Source organism: Poecilia reticulata, linkage group LG3 (genome assembly GCF_000633615.1).
Source record: "Poecilia reticulata strain Guanapo linkage group LG3, Guppy_female_1.0+MT, whole genome shotgun sequence".
Lineage (NCBI taxonomy): Eukaryota > Metazoa > Chordata > Actinopteri > Cyprinodontiformes > Poeciliidae > Poecilia > Poecilia reticulata.
This window is the reverse complement of record NC_024333.1, coordinates 16924756-16947202: the sequence shown is the minus strand read 5'-3', so window position 1 is coordinate 16947202 and position 22447 is coordinate 16924756. Positions and strand designations below refer to the sequence as shown.

Here is a 22447-nt window from a genome sequence, read left to right as displayed (position 1 = left end):
ACTCTGGATCGTCACGGTGGAAACTTAAAGTAGTCGTGAAGAAAAAAAACAAAAACAAAAAAACTTTATCTTTTAACAGACTCAAAGAAGTGGAAAACCAGCATTAAAACACACCAGTCACAACTTGGTCTTTACTTGTAGTGTATTATAAAGTCATACATAAAGTCACATGAAATTCCATGGCATTGTGAAAACAACGGGAAAATAAAAACACCAGAAGGCGATGATACATTTTAAAGACTGCAACATACTCAGCGTTACGGTCTAAATACTGACATGAAATGACTAACAACAAAACATCAACATAAGAACAATGGAAAAAATTACTTCATGGAAATAATCTCAGAATTGTCCCTTAATTATTACTAATAATTGGTTGAATGTAAGGCAGATGATTAGTGATATGCAGATGAAGTGATCAGACATAACTGAAAGGATTTGGTGCATAATTCACGCAAAATCTTCTTATAGATATCTATATTCAGACAGATATATACATAGAATGAAATGTTTGCTCTGACAGTATAAAAGTACATTTACAAAAAAAAAATCAGTAGCTCAGATATTTTCCCCAAAACCAGCAGTGATCACTCTAAATATTAGATTTATGACACCTGCTTTGTCTAATGGTCTGACATGATTGTGTAATAGAGAACACATTATGAAACCTTTACTGTTCAACATCTGTGTGTCATCACAATCCATCACACTGTGAATAAAGCCTACATCGATATGTCTGCTTCATTTATCACTTGTATGTTTTTTTTTCTTTTTCTTTTCTTGCTTTACAGCTGAACATAAAGCGTGCGTCTGATTTTGGGAAATCAAATAGGAAAAAATATGAGAAAATGTTTGTTAAAAGCATTATAAGTTATATCATACAGCACCGCTGCGAAATATAAGCAGATACAACACGCAAGCTGAATCCAGAGCAGCTGGAGGCTCAAGTGTTCGGCTCCAAAACAGTAACAGTGAGACCAAGTTAACCCGACTCCGATCACCGAACCCTCAGCGGCGCTTCATGCAACGTCAGCGTTGCTAATACGTTTGACGCCGTGCTCTTATCTAATACTTTCCAAGCTAACAATGTGTTTACGCACGTGAGCATTTGGGATTGTTCTGTACTGCAAATGAATGTTCCAACAAGTAACTGAAAGTCACTCAAAATGAGATGGGGAAAGTGGATTTTGTGGTTCGAACTGGCATCTTGACTTGAAGGACGTAGCTGACGATGACTCTCTCGCCGTGCTGAGACTCTGAGATGTCCGTGGGTTTGCTGCAGCTGGGTCACAGGCTGCCGATGTTCGGAAAGCTCTTGAGTTTCTCTGGGAAGTCGTCTTTGTAGAGCACTGGGTCTGCACGGTGCTCCACCACCTTCAGAGGCATCGTCCCGAAAACCGAAGCAAACTTGTTGATGCACTCGGACCTACAGACGTGACGAAGACATGCGTTTTCTTTTAAGCAATGATTAAAAAGTATGGACGGAGTAGTTTTCCAATCGAGTTAAATGAAAGTGTTTAATCAAACGAAAATGTCCACCGGGGAGGTTTCTATCCATGGCCTGTTCATGGAAGACAGAAACGATTAAGATCTAAACCGCTACCACACATTTCTAAAATCGACCGTACCTCTCCACCATGTGTGTCTGATCCAGAGACAGGCCGTCGATGGCAGTACATTCAGGACACTTGAACTTTTTCCTTGGGGTCACCTGCACAGAAACACAACAAAGTCAAGGCAGTGATATTTGGACACTTTGGTGATTTGTTGGTCGTCCGACGCACTGACAGAAGCTAGTTCTCATTTTATTGGACTGGCTCAGACCAAACAGAACACGCTGAACTTGTGAATGTATGAGTGTGCAGAGGAAAGTGAGCGAAGCGGGGAGGAATGACGGCGCGAGGGGCGATTGGGATGACGAAGTGTCTTCTGGGGAAACCTGTTAGGAGATGCGGCGGGAGGAGGGACCACGTGCGCAGGTGGAGGGAAGTGTGGATCCAAGGATTTGACAGAAGGGTATGCGTAAGCCCTGGTGAGCTTAACTAAACATGCTCAAAGGGGGAGTGCCAGTGAGTGACACGCAGATAAGGGAGGTTAAGGTCGGGCTTAAGCTCAGGGCCCCTGCACCTGGGGGGAGTCTGAGTAAGGAGGAACAGGAGGGGGGGGAGCTGTAATGTTGAAGGGTGAGAGCTGATCAGACCCAGAAATGCCTCTCTGCTATTTCAGGCTAAAACCTCCCTCTGTGGACTTAGAGCAGCCAGAACAGCGACGGCGAAGAACGCACCTTTATCGGGGCTTTGCCTGTGATGTTTGCCACGAGGAAGTTCATTGCAATATCTTCACAGTTCATGTGAGCGTCCACCCAGTTCTTAATGTCTCCGGGCATCTTGTATGTGTACAAATAATTGAAGTACTGAAACACACACACAAAAAAATGTGCAACTGTGGTTACTGAAGAAAGTTTGAGAGAGAGAGATTAAAAGACAGAACATGCATTCAAAGATAATTTCCTTGGATTGATGCCGTTTCAGTTTTAAGAAAATTTTTTTTAATCTGAAGTGTCTAATCCATTGGCGGAGGAATAAAATGTCAACAATTTATAATGAAAATGTTAATTTCTGAAAGAAAGAAAAAATCAACAACATTTTCACTGGTTTTAAAAAGAATAATAAAAGCAAAACCAGCTTTCAATTGGAAAGTAAATAAGAAACATACTTTTGTAAAATGCATCTCTCCAAAGTGGTTCACATTGGAAAGAAACTCCTCTTATTACTGCTTACTAAAAACGTCCCAACATAAACCATAAATAAATATCATACTTCATACACATTACTTAATCTGCATTAGTGGTTCGAGTTGTTTGACTGGTTCACCACAAGTTGGGTGGGACTCACAGAGGCTCCAATCATCTTATAACACCTCTTCACCTTCAGTGGGTGTGTGTGTGTGTCTGCTGAGAACAATAACTCTGCACATTAAGCAAAACATTCTTGCATACGTTTATGTATTTTTTGCTGGAGACATTTCCATGTGAAGGAGTTTGCTAAACTAACAGATAATCATCAGGTTGCTTCTTCTGCTTACAAAATATACAGAAAAATTGCTCTCCAGAGTCAGAAGAGTTGCTTTAGATATTGTTCTGCTGTAAATTTTAGAGCTTCATGTTAAATGTCAGGATTCTGTGATGGATAAGGCTTACCTCTTGGCTAACCTGTTACGACTGTCTGTGTGGAAGAGAACTAACATCACAGTGAGCTGCAGCAGCCAAAATGCAGCAACTATCAAATGTCCTGGACTGTGAAAAAATTTAACAGCAAATAATTTTTTTTCCCCCCCTCAAACAGTAAGATTATATAAAATGTTTCCAAATCCTGCAACACTCTGCACTTTATAAAGAAATCCATGTTATCTGAACAAGTTAACAATTTTGTCTGTTTTTCACATGGCAGAAATCACAGCTCATAATTCAAAACGTAAAAGCACGTGACTCTCATGGAAAGCACCTGAGCGAAAGCCTATGTGTTTTCACATAGCAGCTGATCGTTTTAACCAGCTACCTTGTGGTAAAAGGCAGCGCCGGTCAGAACCATGGAAACCTCGTTGGTCCACTCCGACTCGTACTTCCACTTCCCCATTTCGTGGTCCCAGAGGTGCAGCCGGCCCGGGTAGCCCACCAGCCTGTCGGGGAACTCCCTCCACACCTGGTGGAAACGGCAGGATCGGAGACAGATTGTCTGACAGTTTCGGCTCAAGTGAAGCACTTCAGTTAACACATGAATGATCCAGACTCTAAAAGAGTTTAAAAGCTCAGGATGAACAGTTTAGCCTCAATCTTCCATATGTCAATGTCGGCTTTTTCATCTCCGAGCCAAAAATCACAACTGCAGTCAGAGATGGAAAGCTTAGAAGAACATATGCTAAAAAAAAAGAAAAGAAAAAGGCTTTATGACTGACTAAATATCTCAACAGCAGCAGAAAATCTGATCCTGTTACTAAAAGCAGGGTGAGTTGTCACCAATTTTGCCTGCAATTTTATGTAATTACCCTTAAACTGAGCACAATTTCATCAAATAGGATCTAAATGCATTCAGGTGAACGTGCAGCAGGCAGTGTGGAGCTGGGCAGGTATGTGGATATGGAAAGCATCAGCGGCAGATCTGTCATCTTCCTCTCGACATCAAACACGTTTAGCAGCCCGTCAAATCTCCAAATAGAGGAGAACGAGACTGTAATATTTCGGAGAGACTTTAAAGTCTGGGATCAACTTGAAGGGAATTCCTATAAAGTCTGCTATCAGGAAAAGGATGATGGGAATGTAAGGAGGTTTAAAAAGAAAAGCAGTACGTTACTAACCTCGTAGCCAAACTGCAATTCATCAGATGTTAGCATGATGATGTCATCATCAATCGCCAGCACGGCTTCTGTTTCGATCTCGTCGTATGGGAAGAAGCGGTTGCTCAGTTTGTTTTCCTTGGTTCGCACCACTTTCAGAGGAACGCCGACCTTTGGCCAAAGAGACTCTAAAATAATTAAATATACAAAAATGGAAGTGTTAACTGGTGCTAAAAAGTACCTTGGATGCAATAGTTATATTTAGTTCCCTTATCACTTAACAAAATAAGCCATTTGAAAAAATATTACACTGTAAAAAAAAAAAAGAGAAAAAAAAACAGCTAACAGGTGCTTGTATGCACTTTACAAACTATAAATCTGTAAATATCAGTTTCTGGAGCAGGGTGTATAAAAATGGTGCTATTTATCACAGACAGATTACTGGCAGTGGAAAGAAGTGATCTCAAAAAAGTTCAACTTGTTTCACTGACTCGTATTGTTGCGCAAACCTCAAGCATGTGCAAATCAAACCACACTACAATCCCTCGCGGGGCAGAACACCAGCGGGGGTTTTTTTTTTTTTTTTTTCCACGCGTCTTTTTTGGGCGCAATTTCAAAGATCTTGGGCAGTGTCCACGGCACGGACCGCCGCACAGACAGATCACGCAGAATGTGTCCCCTCATTAATGGAGTGACTGGAGCCTGGCAGCTCATAAGAGAAGCCACAGGTTTTGTCTAACCACGTCTGAGGTCTGCTGTCAAAAACTATTGTCAGAAGAGCTGAAATGTTGAACGCTCGGGGTTTCTCCTTTCATTTCTCCCCTTGTTGCTACGAGTCCTTCTTTCATTTCCAAGACTAGAGTAAGGCAGAAGACTGAGGGAATTGTGGGCTATCATATGATTTTTAGACGTTTCAACTGAAAAACCCCGTGTTTTAAAACCCAACAAACCAGAACTGCATGTTCTGAGGATTTGGTTTTGATTTTCATGTGTGTCTTCTGCAATTACCACAGCCAAGCAAGTTAATCTCAGCAGCTGCGCTGATGTAAAGGACACAGAAACAAGTAGAGACAAGAAGAATCTAGTTTAAATATGTGTAAAAATATGATCTTAGAAAAAAAAAGGGTGGGGGGGAGGAGAAACAAAACGAGAACTTGTAAACACATCAGATCAGGGCTTGTTGTAAACAATGAAGAAGTTTGTGCTCCATGGGTGTGACCTGTCAACGGCCTCGTTTTAATTCTAAAAGGACACAAAGTTCCAGCCAGGCGCCGGTAATGCCTCCAATAAAAAAAGGCAACTCAGCCACAAGGGAACACTTCAAAGTTGTCTTTGTACTGACGCACTTTCTGTAGAGCAGGACAGATTTCATTTGTGGTTTATTAAGTCTGTCTGAATGTAATAAGAGGTAATATTCTGCTTTTTGGGGGCATTCGGCTGAACTTTAGTCTTAATTTTTGGCAAAATATCAGAGCATGCAGCAAGATGAACAACAACTTGCAAAGTTCACAATAATAAAAACATTAATGGGACAGACTAAAAGTTGCACAGGAGATGATGTTTTAAAGGAGCTACTCTCATTTTGTTTCTAGATTTCTTCTCTGTTTTACATCCAGCAGGTGTTTCAGTTGCTTTTATTTAACCTCTAACAAACTCACGTTGAGACGAAATCTCTGTGCAACAGGTAAAGAAGCTCTAATAATAAAATAACTTCACATAACCTTACTTCAACAAATCTGAAGTAACCCTTTAATACCCGCCGGCCCAAGTGTTTTCATAAGCAATCCAACCCACTCACCTTCAGGAGGACTCTTGTTCTGATTATTCCAAACTATCAACAATTTAGCCAAACTCGGCACCTTGGAAATCTCCGTGATGACCCGGAAAAGACTCTCGATGCGATCGTAGGTGAGCACGACGGCTGTGAACCCCGGAGCTCTCGGTGGGATAAGTGGAAGGAAAAGTGGGCTGTTTACGCTGGACCACTTCTGCACAAGAAAGGAAACAAAGAAAGACATGAGCTACTTTTCTGCTCAACCTCTGTTTTTACCGTCATTAAGAGACACTTTCTTTGTCTCTAATGTTTTTCTTTTGTTCTAATCAGATTATCTATGCTTGGAATTAACTTGACTGTGAACTCTAGGGGTGTGACAGCGTACATATTTTAATCAGAAAAATGTGGTTAGGAGCCTTTTTAGGTTTTGCATAAATGTAATAAAAGAGCATAGGGAACCCTGGGGTACTGGTCACTATTCATCAACTCAAACAATGCAGTTTTCCATATAGAAATGGAGTCACTTGCTATGGGACTTTTTTTTTTTTTTTTACCTGTCACCAAAAACATTGTGCCCACTCCACTGCGATGATTTAAAGTCATTTTCAACAGTCTGCTCCCATTTATAGCTGGGAAATGTGGTTTGGTGACTCTAATAAATATCCACCAGCAGGAAGTCACTCATAGGTGTTGGCTTGACTGGGAGTCATTATGTCGAATGTGTCGTAAGAGTCAGCTGGTTCATTAAATTTTTTTTTTTAAGATTTTCTATCAAGCCCCTATAAAACCATAAAAAAAAAAAAGGCAATAAGAGGGGAAACGTTGGATTTTAAAAATCATTCATCTGGAGAACTACTGATGTCCAAGTACTAAAGCTACTGGAGGAATTGAATGGATAAACATGTGGGAATAAACTGTACGTTTATGGGTGTAAAAACTGGATCAACCATGGCGTTGCCATTTGGCTAACGTGCAAAAGCACCCAGATCCAAACAATCTATTTTTCAGAAATAAGGTGCATAGCTGGATCTAAGCAAAGCTAATTATTTACCTCAAACAACAACAACAACAAAAAAAACCTCAAGTGCCACCACCTCTGATCTCGACATTCAAAGATCCCTCACCAACTATTCAGTCACAACCAACACCACAAAAGTCTTCATGGTAGTAGACATGCTAACACACTCCATTGTCAAAATAGTGGTTTTAAACAAATGCTAAAAGTAATTGAGACAAATGATGAAGTTTCCTCTCGTCAGCATTTAACCAGCTAATTAGAGCAGTTTTATACAAGTAAGAATCTTAATGCAAGCTGTGAGTCCTGGTAAAATGAAACTGGATCCACCATGTGGATTTAAGCACAATTCGTTTTTTGTTTTTCCCCCTTGCACGCTGCACATCAATAGATTTTTTACTGTAAATCATGTTTTTCCACAGGCCTAACGTATAATGTGAGGCTGCTAATGTGATGAATGAAATAACTTTAATGGTACTTAAAGAGTATTTTATTTCTGTCTATGATCCACATCTACTTAACAGAAACTGGTTTTAGCTTGTAAGAAACTTCTCTTTTCTTTGCTTTATGGTTTTTCACTGTTATTTATTGTTTTGGGGTTTTTTTTTTACCCACTAATATTTGCCACCAGTTCATGCCAGAAATGGAAGGAAAAATGTTACATTTAAAGGGCAGCGCAAACATCTCGGTACAAAGCAAAATCAGGAGGGAGCTTGAAAACGAGTAAAGTCGCTTATTTATGTGTACCTTCTGCTTACAGTGTCATTTTAACAAAGTCGTGTGGGAAGTAGAAAAAAAGACATGAGGGAGCGAGCGAGATAGAGAGATGGGGAAAAGTTGGAAGAGAAACACAGTAAAAGAGCAGAGTTTATCAGGCTGTGACTTGCAGCCATCAGTATGAAGCTCGTTTTTTCTTTTCTTTATTGCTGCCCTTTAAATTTGGCCTGTAAATCCTGAAAGTCACACTGACTCCAGGTTAGATCAAATAACACAGTTAAAAAAAAGGCGCAACAGGAGTTTTCAGATGCCACTACGAAACTTTAAAAAGGTTTCAAAAAGCCATTTCAGTTGGACAATATGTAAAACCGTAGTTGCTGAGAATAAATTTACATGCTGAAGTTGTTTTCTTAAACGGATGTACAAAAACGAGGCTTGTACCTTTCTTTTTCAGAACAATGCAAGAAAACATGAGGAAAATCAGGATCTACTTCGAGAGCATGCAAAAAAAAATAAGGATTAAGAACATTTTCACCATTTTGTGACAATCTTTTAGCAAAACTATAAAAAAAAACAACCTCCACTTAACACTGTGGGTGTCTTGAAGTTCAAATGAGCCCTGCTTTGTCTCTGGTCCCACTTGGCCATAGAGTGATTATGTGGCTCCTTTCACAACATCAACACAAGTCTGTCAACACAGACGCAGTCGCTCACTTTTACACAACATAAGTCACCCTACCACTAATAAAATTTCACTTTATTGGCAAGTGGAAACTTTCCTGTGGTCGTTGTCACATTGTCATACAAAAAGACGGGAGGAATAATTAAAGCGCGCATATACAGATGCATAAAAGTAGAGTAGGACAGGCTGAGAGCACTTAAGTCATTTGTCAAACAGAATAAATTAGATGAAAAGAAAGCCACAGCTCAATAAGTCGCCAAGGAGTCACAGCGGTATGTTTCTTTCTTTTTTTTTTTTTTTTTAACACTTTAAAAGTGCCTCAGAAGAGGATTTGGATTTGCTTAAACTGCTGAAGTGGTTCTTCTCTCATCCTAGAAATCTTTAAAAGTAAATAAATTCGAAACAAGATTGAATGGAGTATGACTAAATCTGAAAATTATGTTTGCCTGAAAACATTAAACCTAAAAAGATTATTATATACTGCTCAAAAAAATAAAGGGAACACTTAAGTGTTCACTTAAGTGTTTAAGTGTTCCCATTATTTTTTTGAGCAGTGTATATATTTTTTTTATAAAGTAGATTTTCAGCAAGCGAAAAGTTAATTAAATATTTAGTAATACTGCGTGAACATATAAAATACAGCTCTTTTTAGAAGAGATGGACTGATCAGGTTGATATAAACTGCTCAATTTAAACCTATTGCAATTATTTTTTAAGGACAGTAAGAGAATAAACAACTGCATGTTCTTGGATTGAGGTACTAAGTTTGAATCACACATAAAAGGGAATAAATATTATCTCTGTTTATGCTTGAAGGAATTTGACCCTACCATTTATTTGAAGTGGTCAAGTCATTTTTAGACTGAAAACAAAGAGCGCTCTTAGCTTTGAAGCAATTGATCTGCTGATCACTATTTATAAGACAAATCAGAGAAAAAATGCAGATATCTGACTTTTTTTGTTTTTGCATTTCTACTTTTCACACATAATGCATTTAACATTAAACAGTCTTTAAAATCTGAACACCTTCAAGATAGAGATCGAATCACTGGCCCTGGCAAATAAAAAGGCTAATTTTATACATTGAGGTAATTTTTGAATTTTGCATATCTTTCCCCTGATCTGAGAAAGTGACAAACAAATGGCAGCTTGTCTCATATTTTCAAAATTCCACACTCCAACAGCACCAGCAGTCCTGGGAAATGTGCTTTTAATTACCAACAGAAAGACTTGAGGAGGAGAGGCGGAAAAACGTCTGCCTGATTTATATAGTGCTGTATGCAAGTTCTTCTCACCGTCCATTCACCGAATCCATCAAGAAAACACTTCATCTCCCATCTTGGGGAGGAATGGCCAAAGGTCTGTACATCGGTGTAATTAACCTCCTCTGTCTCTGGAAAAACTTTGTGGCCACAGGACGACTCAGACAGATTGGACCAGAGGTCAGCATGCTCTGACAGAACATGTAAATAGGAAAAGTCAAGTGTAGCTGCTGAATACAAACTACCTGCTTGTCTGCAGAAGTGTAACCTTAAAAAAAAAAAAAAAAACCCTAGTTCCCCCCCACAGACGTCCTCTAAAAAAAAAAAATCAAAGCACTGAGTGAATCTATGTCACTTCTATTATAGTAATTGCAAACATTTAACTAATTCAAGGACATTACTTTATGTATCCACAAACATGCTGACTTGCACACTCCTCCATCCCACAGACGGCTTGGAGGAGTCTCCAGATTAAACCAGGCTGATTAACAACTCCTGAGAGATGGCCCAACAGCCAACATGTCTGCTGCCACAACCAAAGCAAAGCTGAACACACACACCAAAACCATTCTTCCAGAATACTCTCTATAAACACAGTGACTAAGACGTACAGGAACTTATTTTTCACCACAGATGAGGCATCCGCCTATTGCAGAACTGCTGACACAAACTGGCTGCCTCAGAGCTCGCTGGTTGTACACCAAAGCCTGGGGCACCACTGCATGTGTGGTGCTTTACAAAGAGACACAGCATCTACCGTCACTTCACTGCAGGCTGTGACTTATAGCACACAGGAGAGAGGGGAAAGATCTCATGAGGCACCGACAGACAAAGGCTTCAATCTTGATGAAGTGTCATTCTGCCATAAAAAAAATGTCTGCCATAAAAAAAAAAAAACACTTCTGAGAATAAAAATGAAAGGTTGAGCATAGAGCTGAATGTGATCTGGATCACAGAAGACAACAGAAGTCAAGTTCAAGGTTAGAAAACAACTAAGCTCCAAACACAAACATGCATACGTACCACAACAGGTGGATTGTTCCATTGCTCATAAGTACGTGCAGCATATGGGTAAATGCGGTCATTGATGATCTGGAGCGTGGTCAAGCCGATAGCTTTCATGGAGCTGAAGTAGGCTTCCCAGAACCAACGGGCCTAAAAAACATGAGGAGGAGAATTACAAAATACATCAACAGAAACAGAAATGAGAAAGAATAATAAACACATGTGCTAGCATTAGCATTGGTTTGCACAACATGCTCTGCAGGAGGTTTTTGAAATAGGAACAGACAGCAGAATATGAATTCACCAGCTAATTGTTGGTGTGAACAGTTCTCTAGATACAAATGAAAGAAAAAAATGTATATACACCCCACGAATCATACGAGCTCATTAGCAGTTGAATCACAAGTGACTAGATGTTACTCGTACTCCAGCTGGTGATTTCTAAACAAACAAATTCCAGAACGGTTTTGCCCAAATTCCAGCAGTTTCAAAACATCCTCAAAAAAAAAAAAAAAAGAGGAAGAAACACCCAAAACATTCCTGGCAGCTACAATCACATTTTCCAAAATAGGTTTTTATGAATATACAACTATCTTGTCTGTTATATCTCGAGGCAGAACTTTATTAAAACATACATAACATACATAAAAATATCATTGATATAAGGCAAAACATGCCCAAGTATCAGAACATTTAATTCACATGTGGGCGTGCTTCTTTTATTTGTTAAATATGTTTTCCTTCCGACATCTCGGTATTTGGTACAGTTTCTGCAGAAGATAGCACCAGTGTGATGTCATTACTGTAAAATTTGGAGATTCCTCCTGCACCACATGTCTGCAGAATATTTGACACCCCTCTGCAGCCTCTCGTCCTTCAACAGCTCTTTTGAAGCCCTATGAAATCTCTCTCGTCTGTCTCTGTTTTCTTTCAGCAGATCACTGTTTGGATATCGGTCTTTCTGATGAGTGAACTCTTAACCTATATCTTAATGTTATCACATAGGGTGCTGGATTCTTCACTCCCAATTCAATACACATTTCGTTGCAGCCAAGCTGACGGCCTCTGAAATGACATTTGTGAGCTGGATCTGTGTGCTAATGAGCGTTTATTTAAGCTTTAAAGAAACTCCACGGGTCAGATTCGAGGTGAGAAAAAAAAACACACACAAGGGGAGTTTATAAAGCTTTGAACCACAATTGAACAATGGGATTAGGTTAGAAAATAAATATTTCATCATCACATAGACGGCAGACAGCTAGAGAATAATAATATTTCTTCCTCCTAATGCAATCCATGCACATGTCTTTAGCTAATGAGTCTCCCCTTTGTAAACATTTGGACAGGACCTAAATCACAAAATTCTGTGCAAGGAACGAGCCGTACAAAAGCACAAAAACAGAGTCGAGTTTTACAGCAGGGGTTGAAGTGTATCTAGAAAGACTTTTTAATCTCAGGGGCCTATAAATCAACCCGTGATGAAAGTTCCTTTTCCGACCGGGAGGAGGTAGAAAGAAAACCGTACTGGCTCCGGGGCCCCCATCGCAATGCTCCGCCCCCTTTCCCAGTGCCAGCGGGGATTTTTATGAGCGAAGGGCAGACATCATTGTAGAAGAGGATAAACACCATCACCTAATCTTCCTATGACTGCTTTTAATCTGCAATTGAATGGAATGCATTTTTTTCTACCGCCTCACTACCCCCCCAAAAAAATTATATATATATAAATGCACCAAGAACAAATATAAAAGGAAATCCAACTAGAAAAACTAAAAAGATTTGCAACTTTTGGCAAATTATATACAAAAAGTCGACCAATTACCTGAATTGAAAAACATGTTAATTGGCTTCGGTTTATTAGGCCCGAGCAGCTAAGCGCTGCGAAGGCCTATTGTAATCGTGCTGTAAATTATTATTATTCTTCTTCCGTAAAGTAAATTGGCTTTTTGGGGGCTTTATCATATTCAAAAACTCACCAAACTTGGCGGCCGCAGAGAGCCCGGTGAAAATTTACGTATTTTATGGTCCTTGCAATAATCGCACAAGAAACGGCTCAAGGGCGCCCCCTAGCAACTTTCAAAAGACCCTTTTCTATTCACTTACTTTATCGTAGAGACTTGAAATTCGGTACAGTTGTAGAGCTCCCCAAGACACTCTGAATTTACAATTAATGTCATAGTGCAACTGTCCTAGGATGTCGGCCATTTTGGATTGAAGTTCCGATTTTGAGCCCATTTTGGCCGTTTACAGACGTCGCATTTGATCGAACTCCTCCTAGGGATTTTGATCCATCGGCTTCAAACTCGGTCAGATTGTTCATAAGACATGGCCGATTCAAAGTTATCAAATTCGTGAGTTTTCGAGCATGTTGAAGGGGTTGTTCCAGGGGTCAAAGTTCACCGACTCACCAGAATGTAATAAACTGTTATATCTCTTACAAATAAACTCACAGAGCCACCAAACTTTCTGTGTGTGATCACCTTTGKATGACCTACGACACCCAGTTGTGAAATTTTGAGATTACCTAAGCCACGCCCCCYTAGAACAGGAAGTGTCATGTTTTACTGCGAACGTTCACTATCTGACCCCTTTCACCTAATCAACATGAAACTGTGTCCACAGACAGAAGACATGTTGGTGTCTAAGGGTTTCCAACCCCGTTTGGTTTGGATGCAGCAGGTGGGCGTGGCGGCGTGGCGAAGTGACCTTTAACGCCGTCTCCTTACGTTTGTCCTTGAATTCCACAGTTTAAAGCCCAGCTGCACCAAACTCACTAGGTTTGATCCTTGTGGGCCCCTCGACAGAAATCCAGTGTGATTTTTTGTGGGCGTGGCCTAATGTCTCAACAGCGCCCCCTTGAAGATTTTAAATAATCAGCCCCAAGCCATTCTTTAACCTAGAATTATGAAACTTGGTACACTTGTGTATCGTGTCAGGACCTACAAAAAAGYCTCTTGGAGCCATGGTCCAAACCCAACAGAAAGTCGGCCATTTTGGATTAAATTCGCCATTTGCTGTTTTTCACAGATGTCGTATTTGATCTAACTCCTCCTACAGCGTTTGACATACAGACTTCAAACTCAGTAAGCAGAGAGTTCAGAAATTCAAGGTCTAAAGTTATCACAGGATTTTTTGTATGTCAAAGCATGTGGGCGTGGCTAAGTGCTAAACTTTGACTATTCGCCATAAAACATCAAAGTGACAACTTCCACATACATGGTGACAGCTGCTTCAGACTTCCTATGTCTCAATACTGACCAACCCTCATTACATTTTCATGGTCAGATGATGACGTAACCTTAGATCCGCCCACTTTTAACAGGAATTCAGCTGTTTTTTCTACTGTATGTCTTATTTTTACTGAGTAATACATATGGAATTGATCTTTTACCACCTGACATAATATGAGCTGATGATGAACTGTGAGGATGAACTCTGACTCATGGAGGCGTGGCAAAATGGCTGTCCTTCGCCATATTCATGCAATTGTCTCTGAATCACACAYGCATCTTCCGATTGGCACCAGACTGGATATGTTTGACCTGTGCTCAATGCTAAAGAGCCCAACGGGTTTGAATTGTGATTTTACTCTACAGCGCCCCCTAGACTATCACATCATCAATATCTCCTCTCTACATCGACCAATCTGCACCAAATTTGTGGTGTGTCGCCAGGGAACCATGCCGAAGTCAATGGTGCGAACTGCCTGGCGGACGCGCGCCTCAACTGTTCGAAAGGGTACGCGGTGGCAGGCAGGCGGCGGTGCTGGATACCCCGCGGTGGCTATAGGCCGGAGCGGCGCTTGGCTGCTCGGGCCGCTTGAGGCTCCGCGGAGCTTTAATTCAAGTTTATAACCCTCAACTGTCGCCCACAAGTACTTATATGTAAGTCACCAGGTCTAAAAGGACACCCATGTCATTCAGACAGTTAAGGGGTTAAGGAGCTTTAACTGCTCTCATTTGTGATGCCTGTGATCTTTAAATATAGCAACTGTTCAGGATAAAATAGAAAATATATGACAACATACATAGAGAAACTGCAGAATGTCATTGTCAAAACGGATATTTACACCTCATGCTTGCAAGTGACAGCTGGCAAACTGTCAGCAGAGCTTGATCAAAACTTCCAGTTCAAACAAATCTTTGAGTTTCTTCTGGAAATTAGATTTTTTTCAGGAGATATACTAGCAATTTACCATCAGCTGTGTTCTCTAGTTGTAACAATACTGCCATTATACATTGACATGCAGATTAAATGTAGATTTTATCTACACTGTCTAAAGCAAACAAACTACCAGAGTACTGCAATGTACATCATTTTTAAACTTCCTTATAAATGATCAATTGCATTCACACACAAAAAAAAAAAGATCAATTTGCACAAACACACCTACTCGGTACTTGTAATTTATCAAATAAGAATAAATCTTGATGGCTAAAATTAACAACACTCTGAAGTCTCACAGGATTACAATTAAAGTAGGAATTGCCATGTCATATTAGAGTCCGTAGTTTCTGTAATTATTGAATTTCCGAAAGGAAGAAGCAAGGGAAGAGAAATGCTTGGTTTGCTTCAGATCTCACATGTAATTTGAGAAACAAGTTCTGATAATATCTAAATTTGTGCTCGTGAGGAAAGACAGTCATGTAGTGGGTATAGTTTTCAAAGATCCAAATTAAAGTCAACAGTGATGTTTAAGTGACTAAAGGGCAACTACTTTGATTCTTCATTTTGATGCATTTTAAAGGAAGTCGGTGATGCCAATGACCAGAGGGGGAAGAAAACCTCGACAGGATACAACTAAAGAAAGATTGAAAAAGACAAATACAAAGTATCCTCACCTCAGTCTGTAATTCCTGTCTATCTTTACCACGGCTATGCTTTTATTTATCATCAGAAAGAGTTTAGCTGAGATAATCTAGAAAAATTATCTGGGATAATAAGAACTGTACTATTTTGTGTCTATGACCCAAATAACAATCTTGTCTGGTGGCTTTACTTGAGCACTATCTAAATTGTTCAGAATGGACATATATTTTTGTCTTCCAAATAAATTATCTAAATGAGTTACATCATCTCAAAATGTATGTATCGTATATATTTGAACAAAATGTAAAAATTATGGTCTTTCAAAAAAAAAAAAAATCTTACAAAGATTAACAAAAAATATTTTTAATTACACATCCTGCTAACATTTCAGCTTATTCATTTTTAATCTTACTGCATATTGAAACACCACAAAAATGTGGACTCTTTAGCCCTCTGCTGGCAAAACTCAAGAACGACATTAGTTCTTCTGTATTTAAAATCTTTTTACCTAATCGCTCGGAGCTTAAATGTTTGGTTTTCATAATGTTTTTTATCATGTTAAATGTTTGACCAATGTGACTGTAATTATGTTCATAACCTTTACGAGCAGCTGCAGGAGTTTAAGTCACACATAATCAAAAACTTGACTAGTTGCAAACTGAGCAGATTTAGTCAATACTGGCTTTGCCATGTTTTAAAAAGGCTGCCAATGGGCTTCTGAGTGTTTATTATTTCTGAAACAATTAATCATGATGAATCGATTGTTGAAATAATTGTTCACCTAATTTAATAATAGATTGATTGTTAACTGCTGAATAAAGACTAAAAACATGACATTTTGAGGTAATTAAGTCAAGACTGTACTAGAAATATATATGTATGCTTTTTAAAAATTATTAATCAGTTAATCCAAAAATAGTCAGCAGATTACACCTACGCTGTATTTATTGATTTTCACATATTGATGTTTGAACCTTTTTTTTTTCTGCAGATTCATATTTTGCTACAATGATCAAGCACACAAAAAGGGAATGCTAAGTTATTGGATTTTAGTAAAACAAACAAATATATATATATATATATATATATATATATATACATAATCTTCTTTAAAAATGTAACCGAATTGTTTATTTGCATTTTTAATGTATTTCTAATAATGTACAAAAACGCTTTATTGGTTAAATGAAAAATCTGAAGAATGTGCCATTTTTAAAAAATCTGTTGGACATTAGCTCAGTGAGCCAATCTTTTCAAATATAAAAACACTTATGGCATAAGTGTATTAAACAAATTCCACACAAGTTATTTAGACTATTTTTAAAGATTTTGATTACCAAATCCCTTCACTTTGATCAGTTAGGAGAAATTCAAAATATAAATTTGCTTAAAAAGGGGTTTTCTATAATGTGAAGACACACTGGTACATTACTGCTTGTTTTAGTGGTCGACATAGCTGTGAGCTATCCACAGCAGTTTACCCCCAGCAAACTCTTCAACCTTAAGAGCAAGCCATGTGTTTGAGCTATTATGGTGTAATCCAAGCCCATCTCTGAGTTTCAGGCCTAAAAATGTCTGTTTGGCCAGTATAATTGGTAAATGGACAAGAGTTGACACAAGAGAACGAGGAGCAGCTGAAGTAGTGCTCTACTCTCACTGCCGCTTTCAGCGCTGTTTATTGTGGCTTAGGGCAGATATCAAATGAAAAGAGAGCGAGTCTCAGTCCCTGAATTCACTCAGGCTAAAATAAACAGTTAAATCTTCCATGAGCCTTTTAAAATCCAGCGTGAGTGAGAGAGGATATTCAAACTTATAAAAAGAGAAGATTGAATCCAAAATCCTGTCTTTTGTGTGTCTCATAAAATTTGTTTTGGCTTCCAGAAGTAGAAGTGGTGAAGAGGCTTGAATTGTTAAAACACAGGCACCTCTATTAACTGCACAACTTCCCAATGTAGTGACAGCACCCATTTATACTCAGTCAATTAAATTTATAATACTTAAAAAAAATAAATAATAAATGTAAGTTGTTTTAATTAGTCTACAAAGTGGATTTTTACCTGTCTCTGCATTTCCTCGACTTGTCTATGAGGAATGCTCTTCAGGATGGTGTACATCTCTGACAATTTTTCCTCTGGAATAACCACAGACGCTCTGCGCAGGAAGGACAAAATAAACAGGTGAAATTAAAAATATATAAACACTGCACCTGTTCATCCCTCAACCCCCTAAACACATCAAGATTCATGCAGACCTTTTCCAGTCAAGCACTTCAGAGAATGGAAGAATGTAGGAGTCGGCCAGGATGACAGGGACACAGCCAGCCTGCAGCACATCACTGAGAGCAGCTTGACCCAAGCGTGCCCCTCGCAAAACCACACAGAAAGATGACTCCTGCGGTGACAAACCAAATGTGAGACAAGGCGTTTATGTCTGGACAAAGAGCCAGAGCTGGTTCTACTGACAAGTTTTCGCACTTCAATGGCAGTGGTCGCAGTTTGTTACCACATTTTTAAACTGGTCTATTTTGACCAAAAAAGACATGGACGTACATGCATTATTTCTAATAAGCCGGAATATATCTTTCAACCAGGAGCTTTACAAAGTCCAATAAGTTTTAGAGAGCAAAGTGGATTAGACGAATTCATTTCACTAAAGGGAAATGTATTGCTTGTTTGAGAATGTTTTGCATGCAGGTCTAGTATTTGACCGGTAAAACTATAAAGCTCACTTCAGCTGAGCCACATCTGTATGGTAATTTTACATGATTCTAGTGCAGCTTTGAGGTGTTCCAGTAATAAAGCATAGTGTAAAATAAACTAGCAGTTTATTGGAGTTTATTGGATACTGTTTGATAAATAGTCATGGGAAAAGTAAAACAATGCCCCCATATTTTTATTTTTATTACAAATATGCAGAGTTTTTGGGTTATAAACTGCTCAGTTTTTCACAACTTGGAAAAAGGACGTATCATTATCAATATCCTAGAACCCAGAACTAACAATGCATGTACTTTTGTTACAATCGTGACAGGAAATATGGTTTAGCAGAATTAATGTAAAATACTAATAAAAAAAATTCCAGTCAATGTGAAGTTAAAGTTAATCCCCTAAAATATCTTAATAATAAGGTGCATTGCAACAAAGTCTTTCAAAAGAATCATTTGTTAAAAACTCAAAGAGGAAAAGGATTGTGTCTCCCACCTGCAGGATCTGTGGGTAGTCATACACTTGCCCTTTGCAACAACGCTTCCGTGCGGAGGCAGCTCCCTGAGAAAGGTTGCTGCACTTGTCAAGCAGGAGCAGCGCTTCTCCATTTTCTTCCTTCAAACGCTCCAGTTCAGCACGATACTCTCTGTGAATTGCTGTTTGAGAGGACAGAATGAAGTAGCGCCTTGGCCTGGATAAAGAGACCAGAAATGCAGAAGACGTTAATGTTCGGCTGACATTTAGTCAGTCGGTTATCCTAAATAGTTATTTAAATCGAATCTGTCTAAAAGAAATGTAAAACCAAACCACAATGTTACATGACATGGAAGCTAGCCACAAACCTTGCTTGTAGAGGGGTTATTTAGTTATGATTTGACACCAGAGAAGTTGGTGTTTGAAATCTGCTCACCCAGGCTGTCGTTCAGGCAGCTGAACATCTGCAGAAAGAGGACTGTAAACCGGGATGCTGACATCATAACCTTGTCTATAGGTCCATGTGGAGAAACCACCTCCTGCCAAAAGGGCTCTGAAACAATTAATTAGGACCATAAATCAGTTTCCAAAAAAAAAAAAAATGGTTTGCCAGCAGAAACAGAGAAAAACAGAAAGAGAAAACACTAGCTCAACTTCTTTTTTTTAATTTCAAAACATTTGCAACAGGACAACTTTTCTGAAGGGAAATAACTATTTAAAAGTAAACTCAAGCTTAATGACTTTATCCGATATAACTGATTTTCCAACAGCTGATGAAAACAGTCTCTACCGAGGTAAAGTGTATTGTAAGGGGAAAGTGAATAATATGGTTCTGATGAGGACAGTAGCCAAAGGATTGAAGCTGGATAAAGTTTGAAATTTCTCCTAACTAAATGGAGTAGAATATAAAGTTCATAATGCTAACAACTTCAACCCAAAACAGTTATTTTAGCCGACAAGATATATTCTGACAAGTTTTTCCATGAAATATTGGCCGAAAAACAAAGATTTTGATTGGAGCATCCTTATAGGCTTTCAAAATGTACTGTAGCTACCTGTCTCGAGGGACATCCAGAGCTGTGTTGTAGTCAGGTGGACCTCCAGGTAACATGTTGAAAAGCAAATGATTCATCCCTTTGTCCCATCTACCAAAATAGAAATAAGATTAGTTCAGGGAGAATAAAAATGCTAAACCTATGAAAAAAAAAAAGGACATGCATTAGAAACACAGAAAAAATACTGTAAAGTGTGGCTTTAAGTTCATGAGTAATTATCAATTTCTTAAGAGTTGAAGTTATTAATGTTGCTGCCCATTTTTGACAAGACTTGGACAAAAAAGCAACAAAAACATTGTAAAAACATTTTCACACATCATTTATTCATGACAATCTTTAAAATAAAATGATTTTCTGTGTCTATATAGAGAAAAATATTGGTCCCACAAAGGGCTAACACTAATGAATAGCAGAAGTGTGCTGTAATTATTTACCTGGGTAGCATTGCCAGGGCCTGGGCAGTCTCTCTGATACGAAGGGAGTTCTGATTGAGCACATCAATAGATGGAATGAACAGGCAGGCTCTGGTAACATCATCCGTGTAAAAGTCACTGTCTGAGATTGCACTGAGCAGGTCGTTGTATTCTCGTGACAGTCCAGTGCTGCTGATGGGAACTCCAAATTCATCCACAAACCTCTGAAGAGCATAGATGTAGACCTGCAAACAACATTTAAATCAGTTTTGAATCAAAGCTGAACACAAAATAAATGCTGGATCTAAAAGATCTGACAATTTCAGTTACCTTGATTTTGTTCTTCGGATTGTAGCCACATCTATATACATCAAAACATGTATGCATCCGACAGCTTAGGTCCCCCCTCTCAGGTATGGGGCTGGATGCAGGAAGTCGGATAAGAGGAGCGTCATGCACGCTCCCCTTTTCAAGTGTCCATTCGGCTGAGGACTCAATAGAATGAGGCCAAAACTGGAACATCCCGGTGGCAATCAGTCCGAGCAGCACAACGGAGAAGAGGGCGATGTAGTAGATGCGATGTTTGGTTTTCATTCGCGGGATTAGAGCAGGGCCCCGAGAGCTGTACTTCCCCGAGGCATACATGACTGATGCCCCTCCGTCAGACCAGCAGCTGTAAAAACGATCTTCTGCTCAGAAACGTAATGTTTTGACAGCATAATAAACAATCTGTTCCGATAGAAGCGGTATAGATCCGTTGCTAATATTGGACTAATTGCATACGTTTGCTCAATATGCAAACACCAGAAGACACGTTCAGCAAGATGCCAACAAATTGACAGTCGTTTCGAGTAATTACATAATTAAGAATTAAATAAAGTGACTTAGAACCAATGATAATTTTTGACGCTGACATTTTAGAACACTATTTTGGCTAACAGCAGCTAGCGGTTGGCTAACTCGGCTGTTTAGGTCAACAACAAATTTGGAAAAAAATGAAGGGAAAGTAACAATTGTCTTATCCTTGGATATGAAAACTATTCACATACCGAGACGGTGAACAGAAGAGTCTATTCAGTCCTCATCCATCGCCGCAGTGAGAGTACAAGGTACAATAACAAAAAAGGAGTTAATGCTAACCTAGCTGCAAGCTAACTTTAGCCTTTCCGGGATTTGAGGGAAGTCCTTCTTCTTCTTTGCCTCTGATAGATTCCTCTCAACTCAAAAGCTAAGGAGAGCACTTCCCTCTGGTTGGAAGCAGACAAATGTACACTTAACTGATATCAAAACCTAAAGTGATGAAAATAGATGCACACATTAAATAGTATAACTGTGTATAATAGAAACCCGATATTATCAAAGGTTGAATGCAAAATATTAAACTAATTAAACTGCTTAGTTTTAATATTTTATGGATTAAATTATTTTTAATCACATAACAGCACATTCATATTCTTTAAATATTACTAAAGTTAAGGATTACAACAGCTGCATTAGTTATGAAAAGCTGATACTTTTCAGTAGCTTACCAGTAGACACAATTTATATACACTGAATTACAAGACTGCAACAAGGAATAGCCCAAAAATGATTAAAAAATGATTTTTTTTTTACCTTATAAAAAAAATGTTTTTTGTGGGGTCTTTGCAGTATTTCTATGCTGGAAACTTACCTTAGATGTAATTGAAATTTTAAAATATTATCATTTTCTAACAACAATGGCCTGCTATGTCCATTTGCAACTGAAGTATATTGCTCTGTCTCAATCAAACTACTGCAAAACTGTCACATAAATTTAGAATTTAACTTGTACATTTGGACATAGATTAACCTTTTACCCTTTTCTCCCTACTTCAGTATTTTTGATCAAACAAATCTGACAAACATAATCTGAGCAAATGCAAAATTAATAAAATTGCAATTATGGCACCATGTGAGAAGCTAACAAACCTTTAAATCCGATTATAATTTTTTTAAGAATGAACTGAATGTCCAGACATTCAGTTCAGACATGAAAAGAGCAGTACTGATATATATATATATATTGAAGTTCCCCATTTCTCTAGATTAGACCAAGGTCTAGCTTCTGAAACTGGACCAGACAATTTGGTTAATTGTTGTTAATGCATCATTTACCAAGAGAGAAAGTGCATTTTCAGACAGGGCCAGGTTAATGTGGACCTGGCCACTATTAAGGAGGGCCC

At 38.7% G+C, this 22447-nt stretch overlaps 1 protein-coding gene across 1 annotated transcript; it reads right to left on the bottom strand.

Annotated features, from left to right (window-relative positions):
* Positions 1-124: 124 nt before the first annotated feature.
* On the bottom strand, positions 125-21446 carry ext2 (exostosin glycosyltransferase 2). Its single transcript, XM_008405220.2, has 15 exons — positions 21293-21446; positions 20574-20916; positions 20265-20488; positions 19831-19920; positions 19212-19328; positions 18797-18992; positions 17848-17987; positions 17654-17747; positions 10806-10937; positions 6131-6320; positions 4354-4520; positions 3558-3701; positions 2285-2413; positions 1629-1711; positions 125-1426 (listed from the first exon to the last, which is right to left on the bottom strand). Exons 2-15 carry the CDS (start codon positions 20886-20888, stop codon positions 1288-1290), a joined length of 2160 nt encoding a protein of 719 aa, XP_008403442.1. The 5' UTR covers positions 20889-20916; positions 21293-21446; the 3' UTR covers positions 125-1287.
* Positions 21447-22447: the final 1001 nt, after the last annotated feature.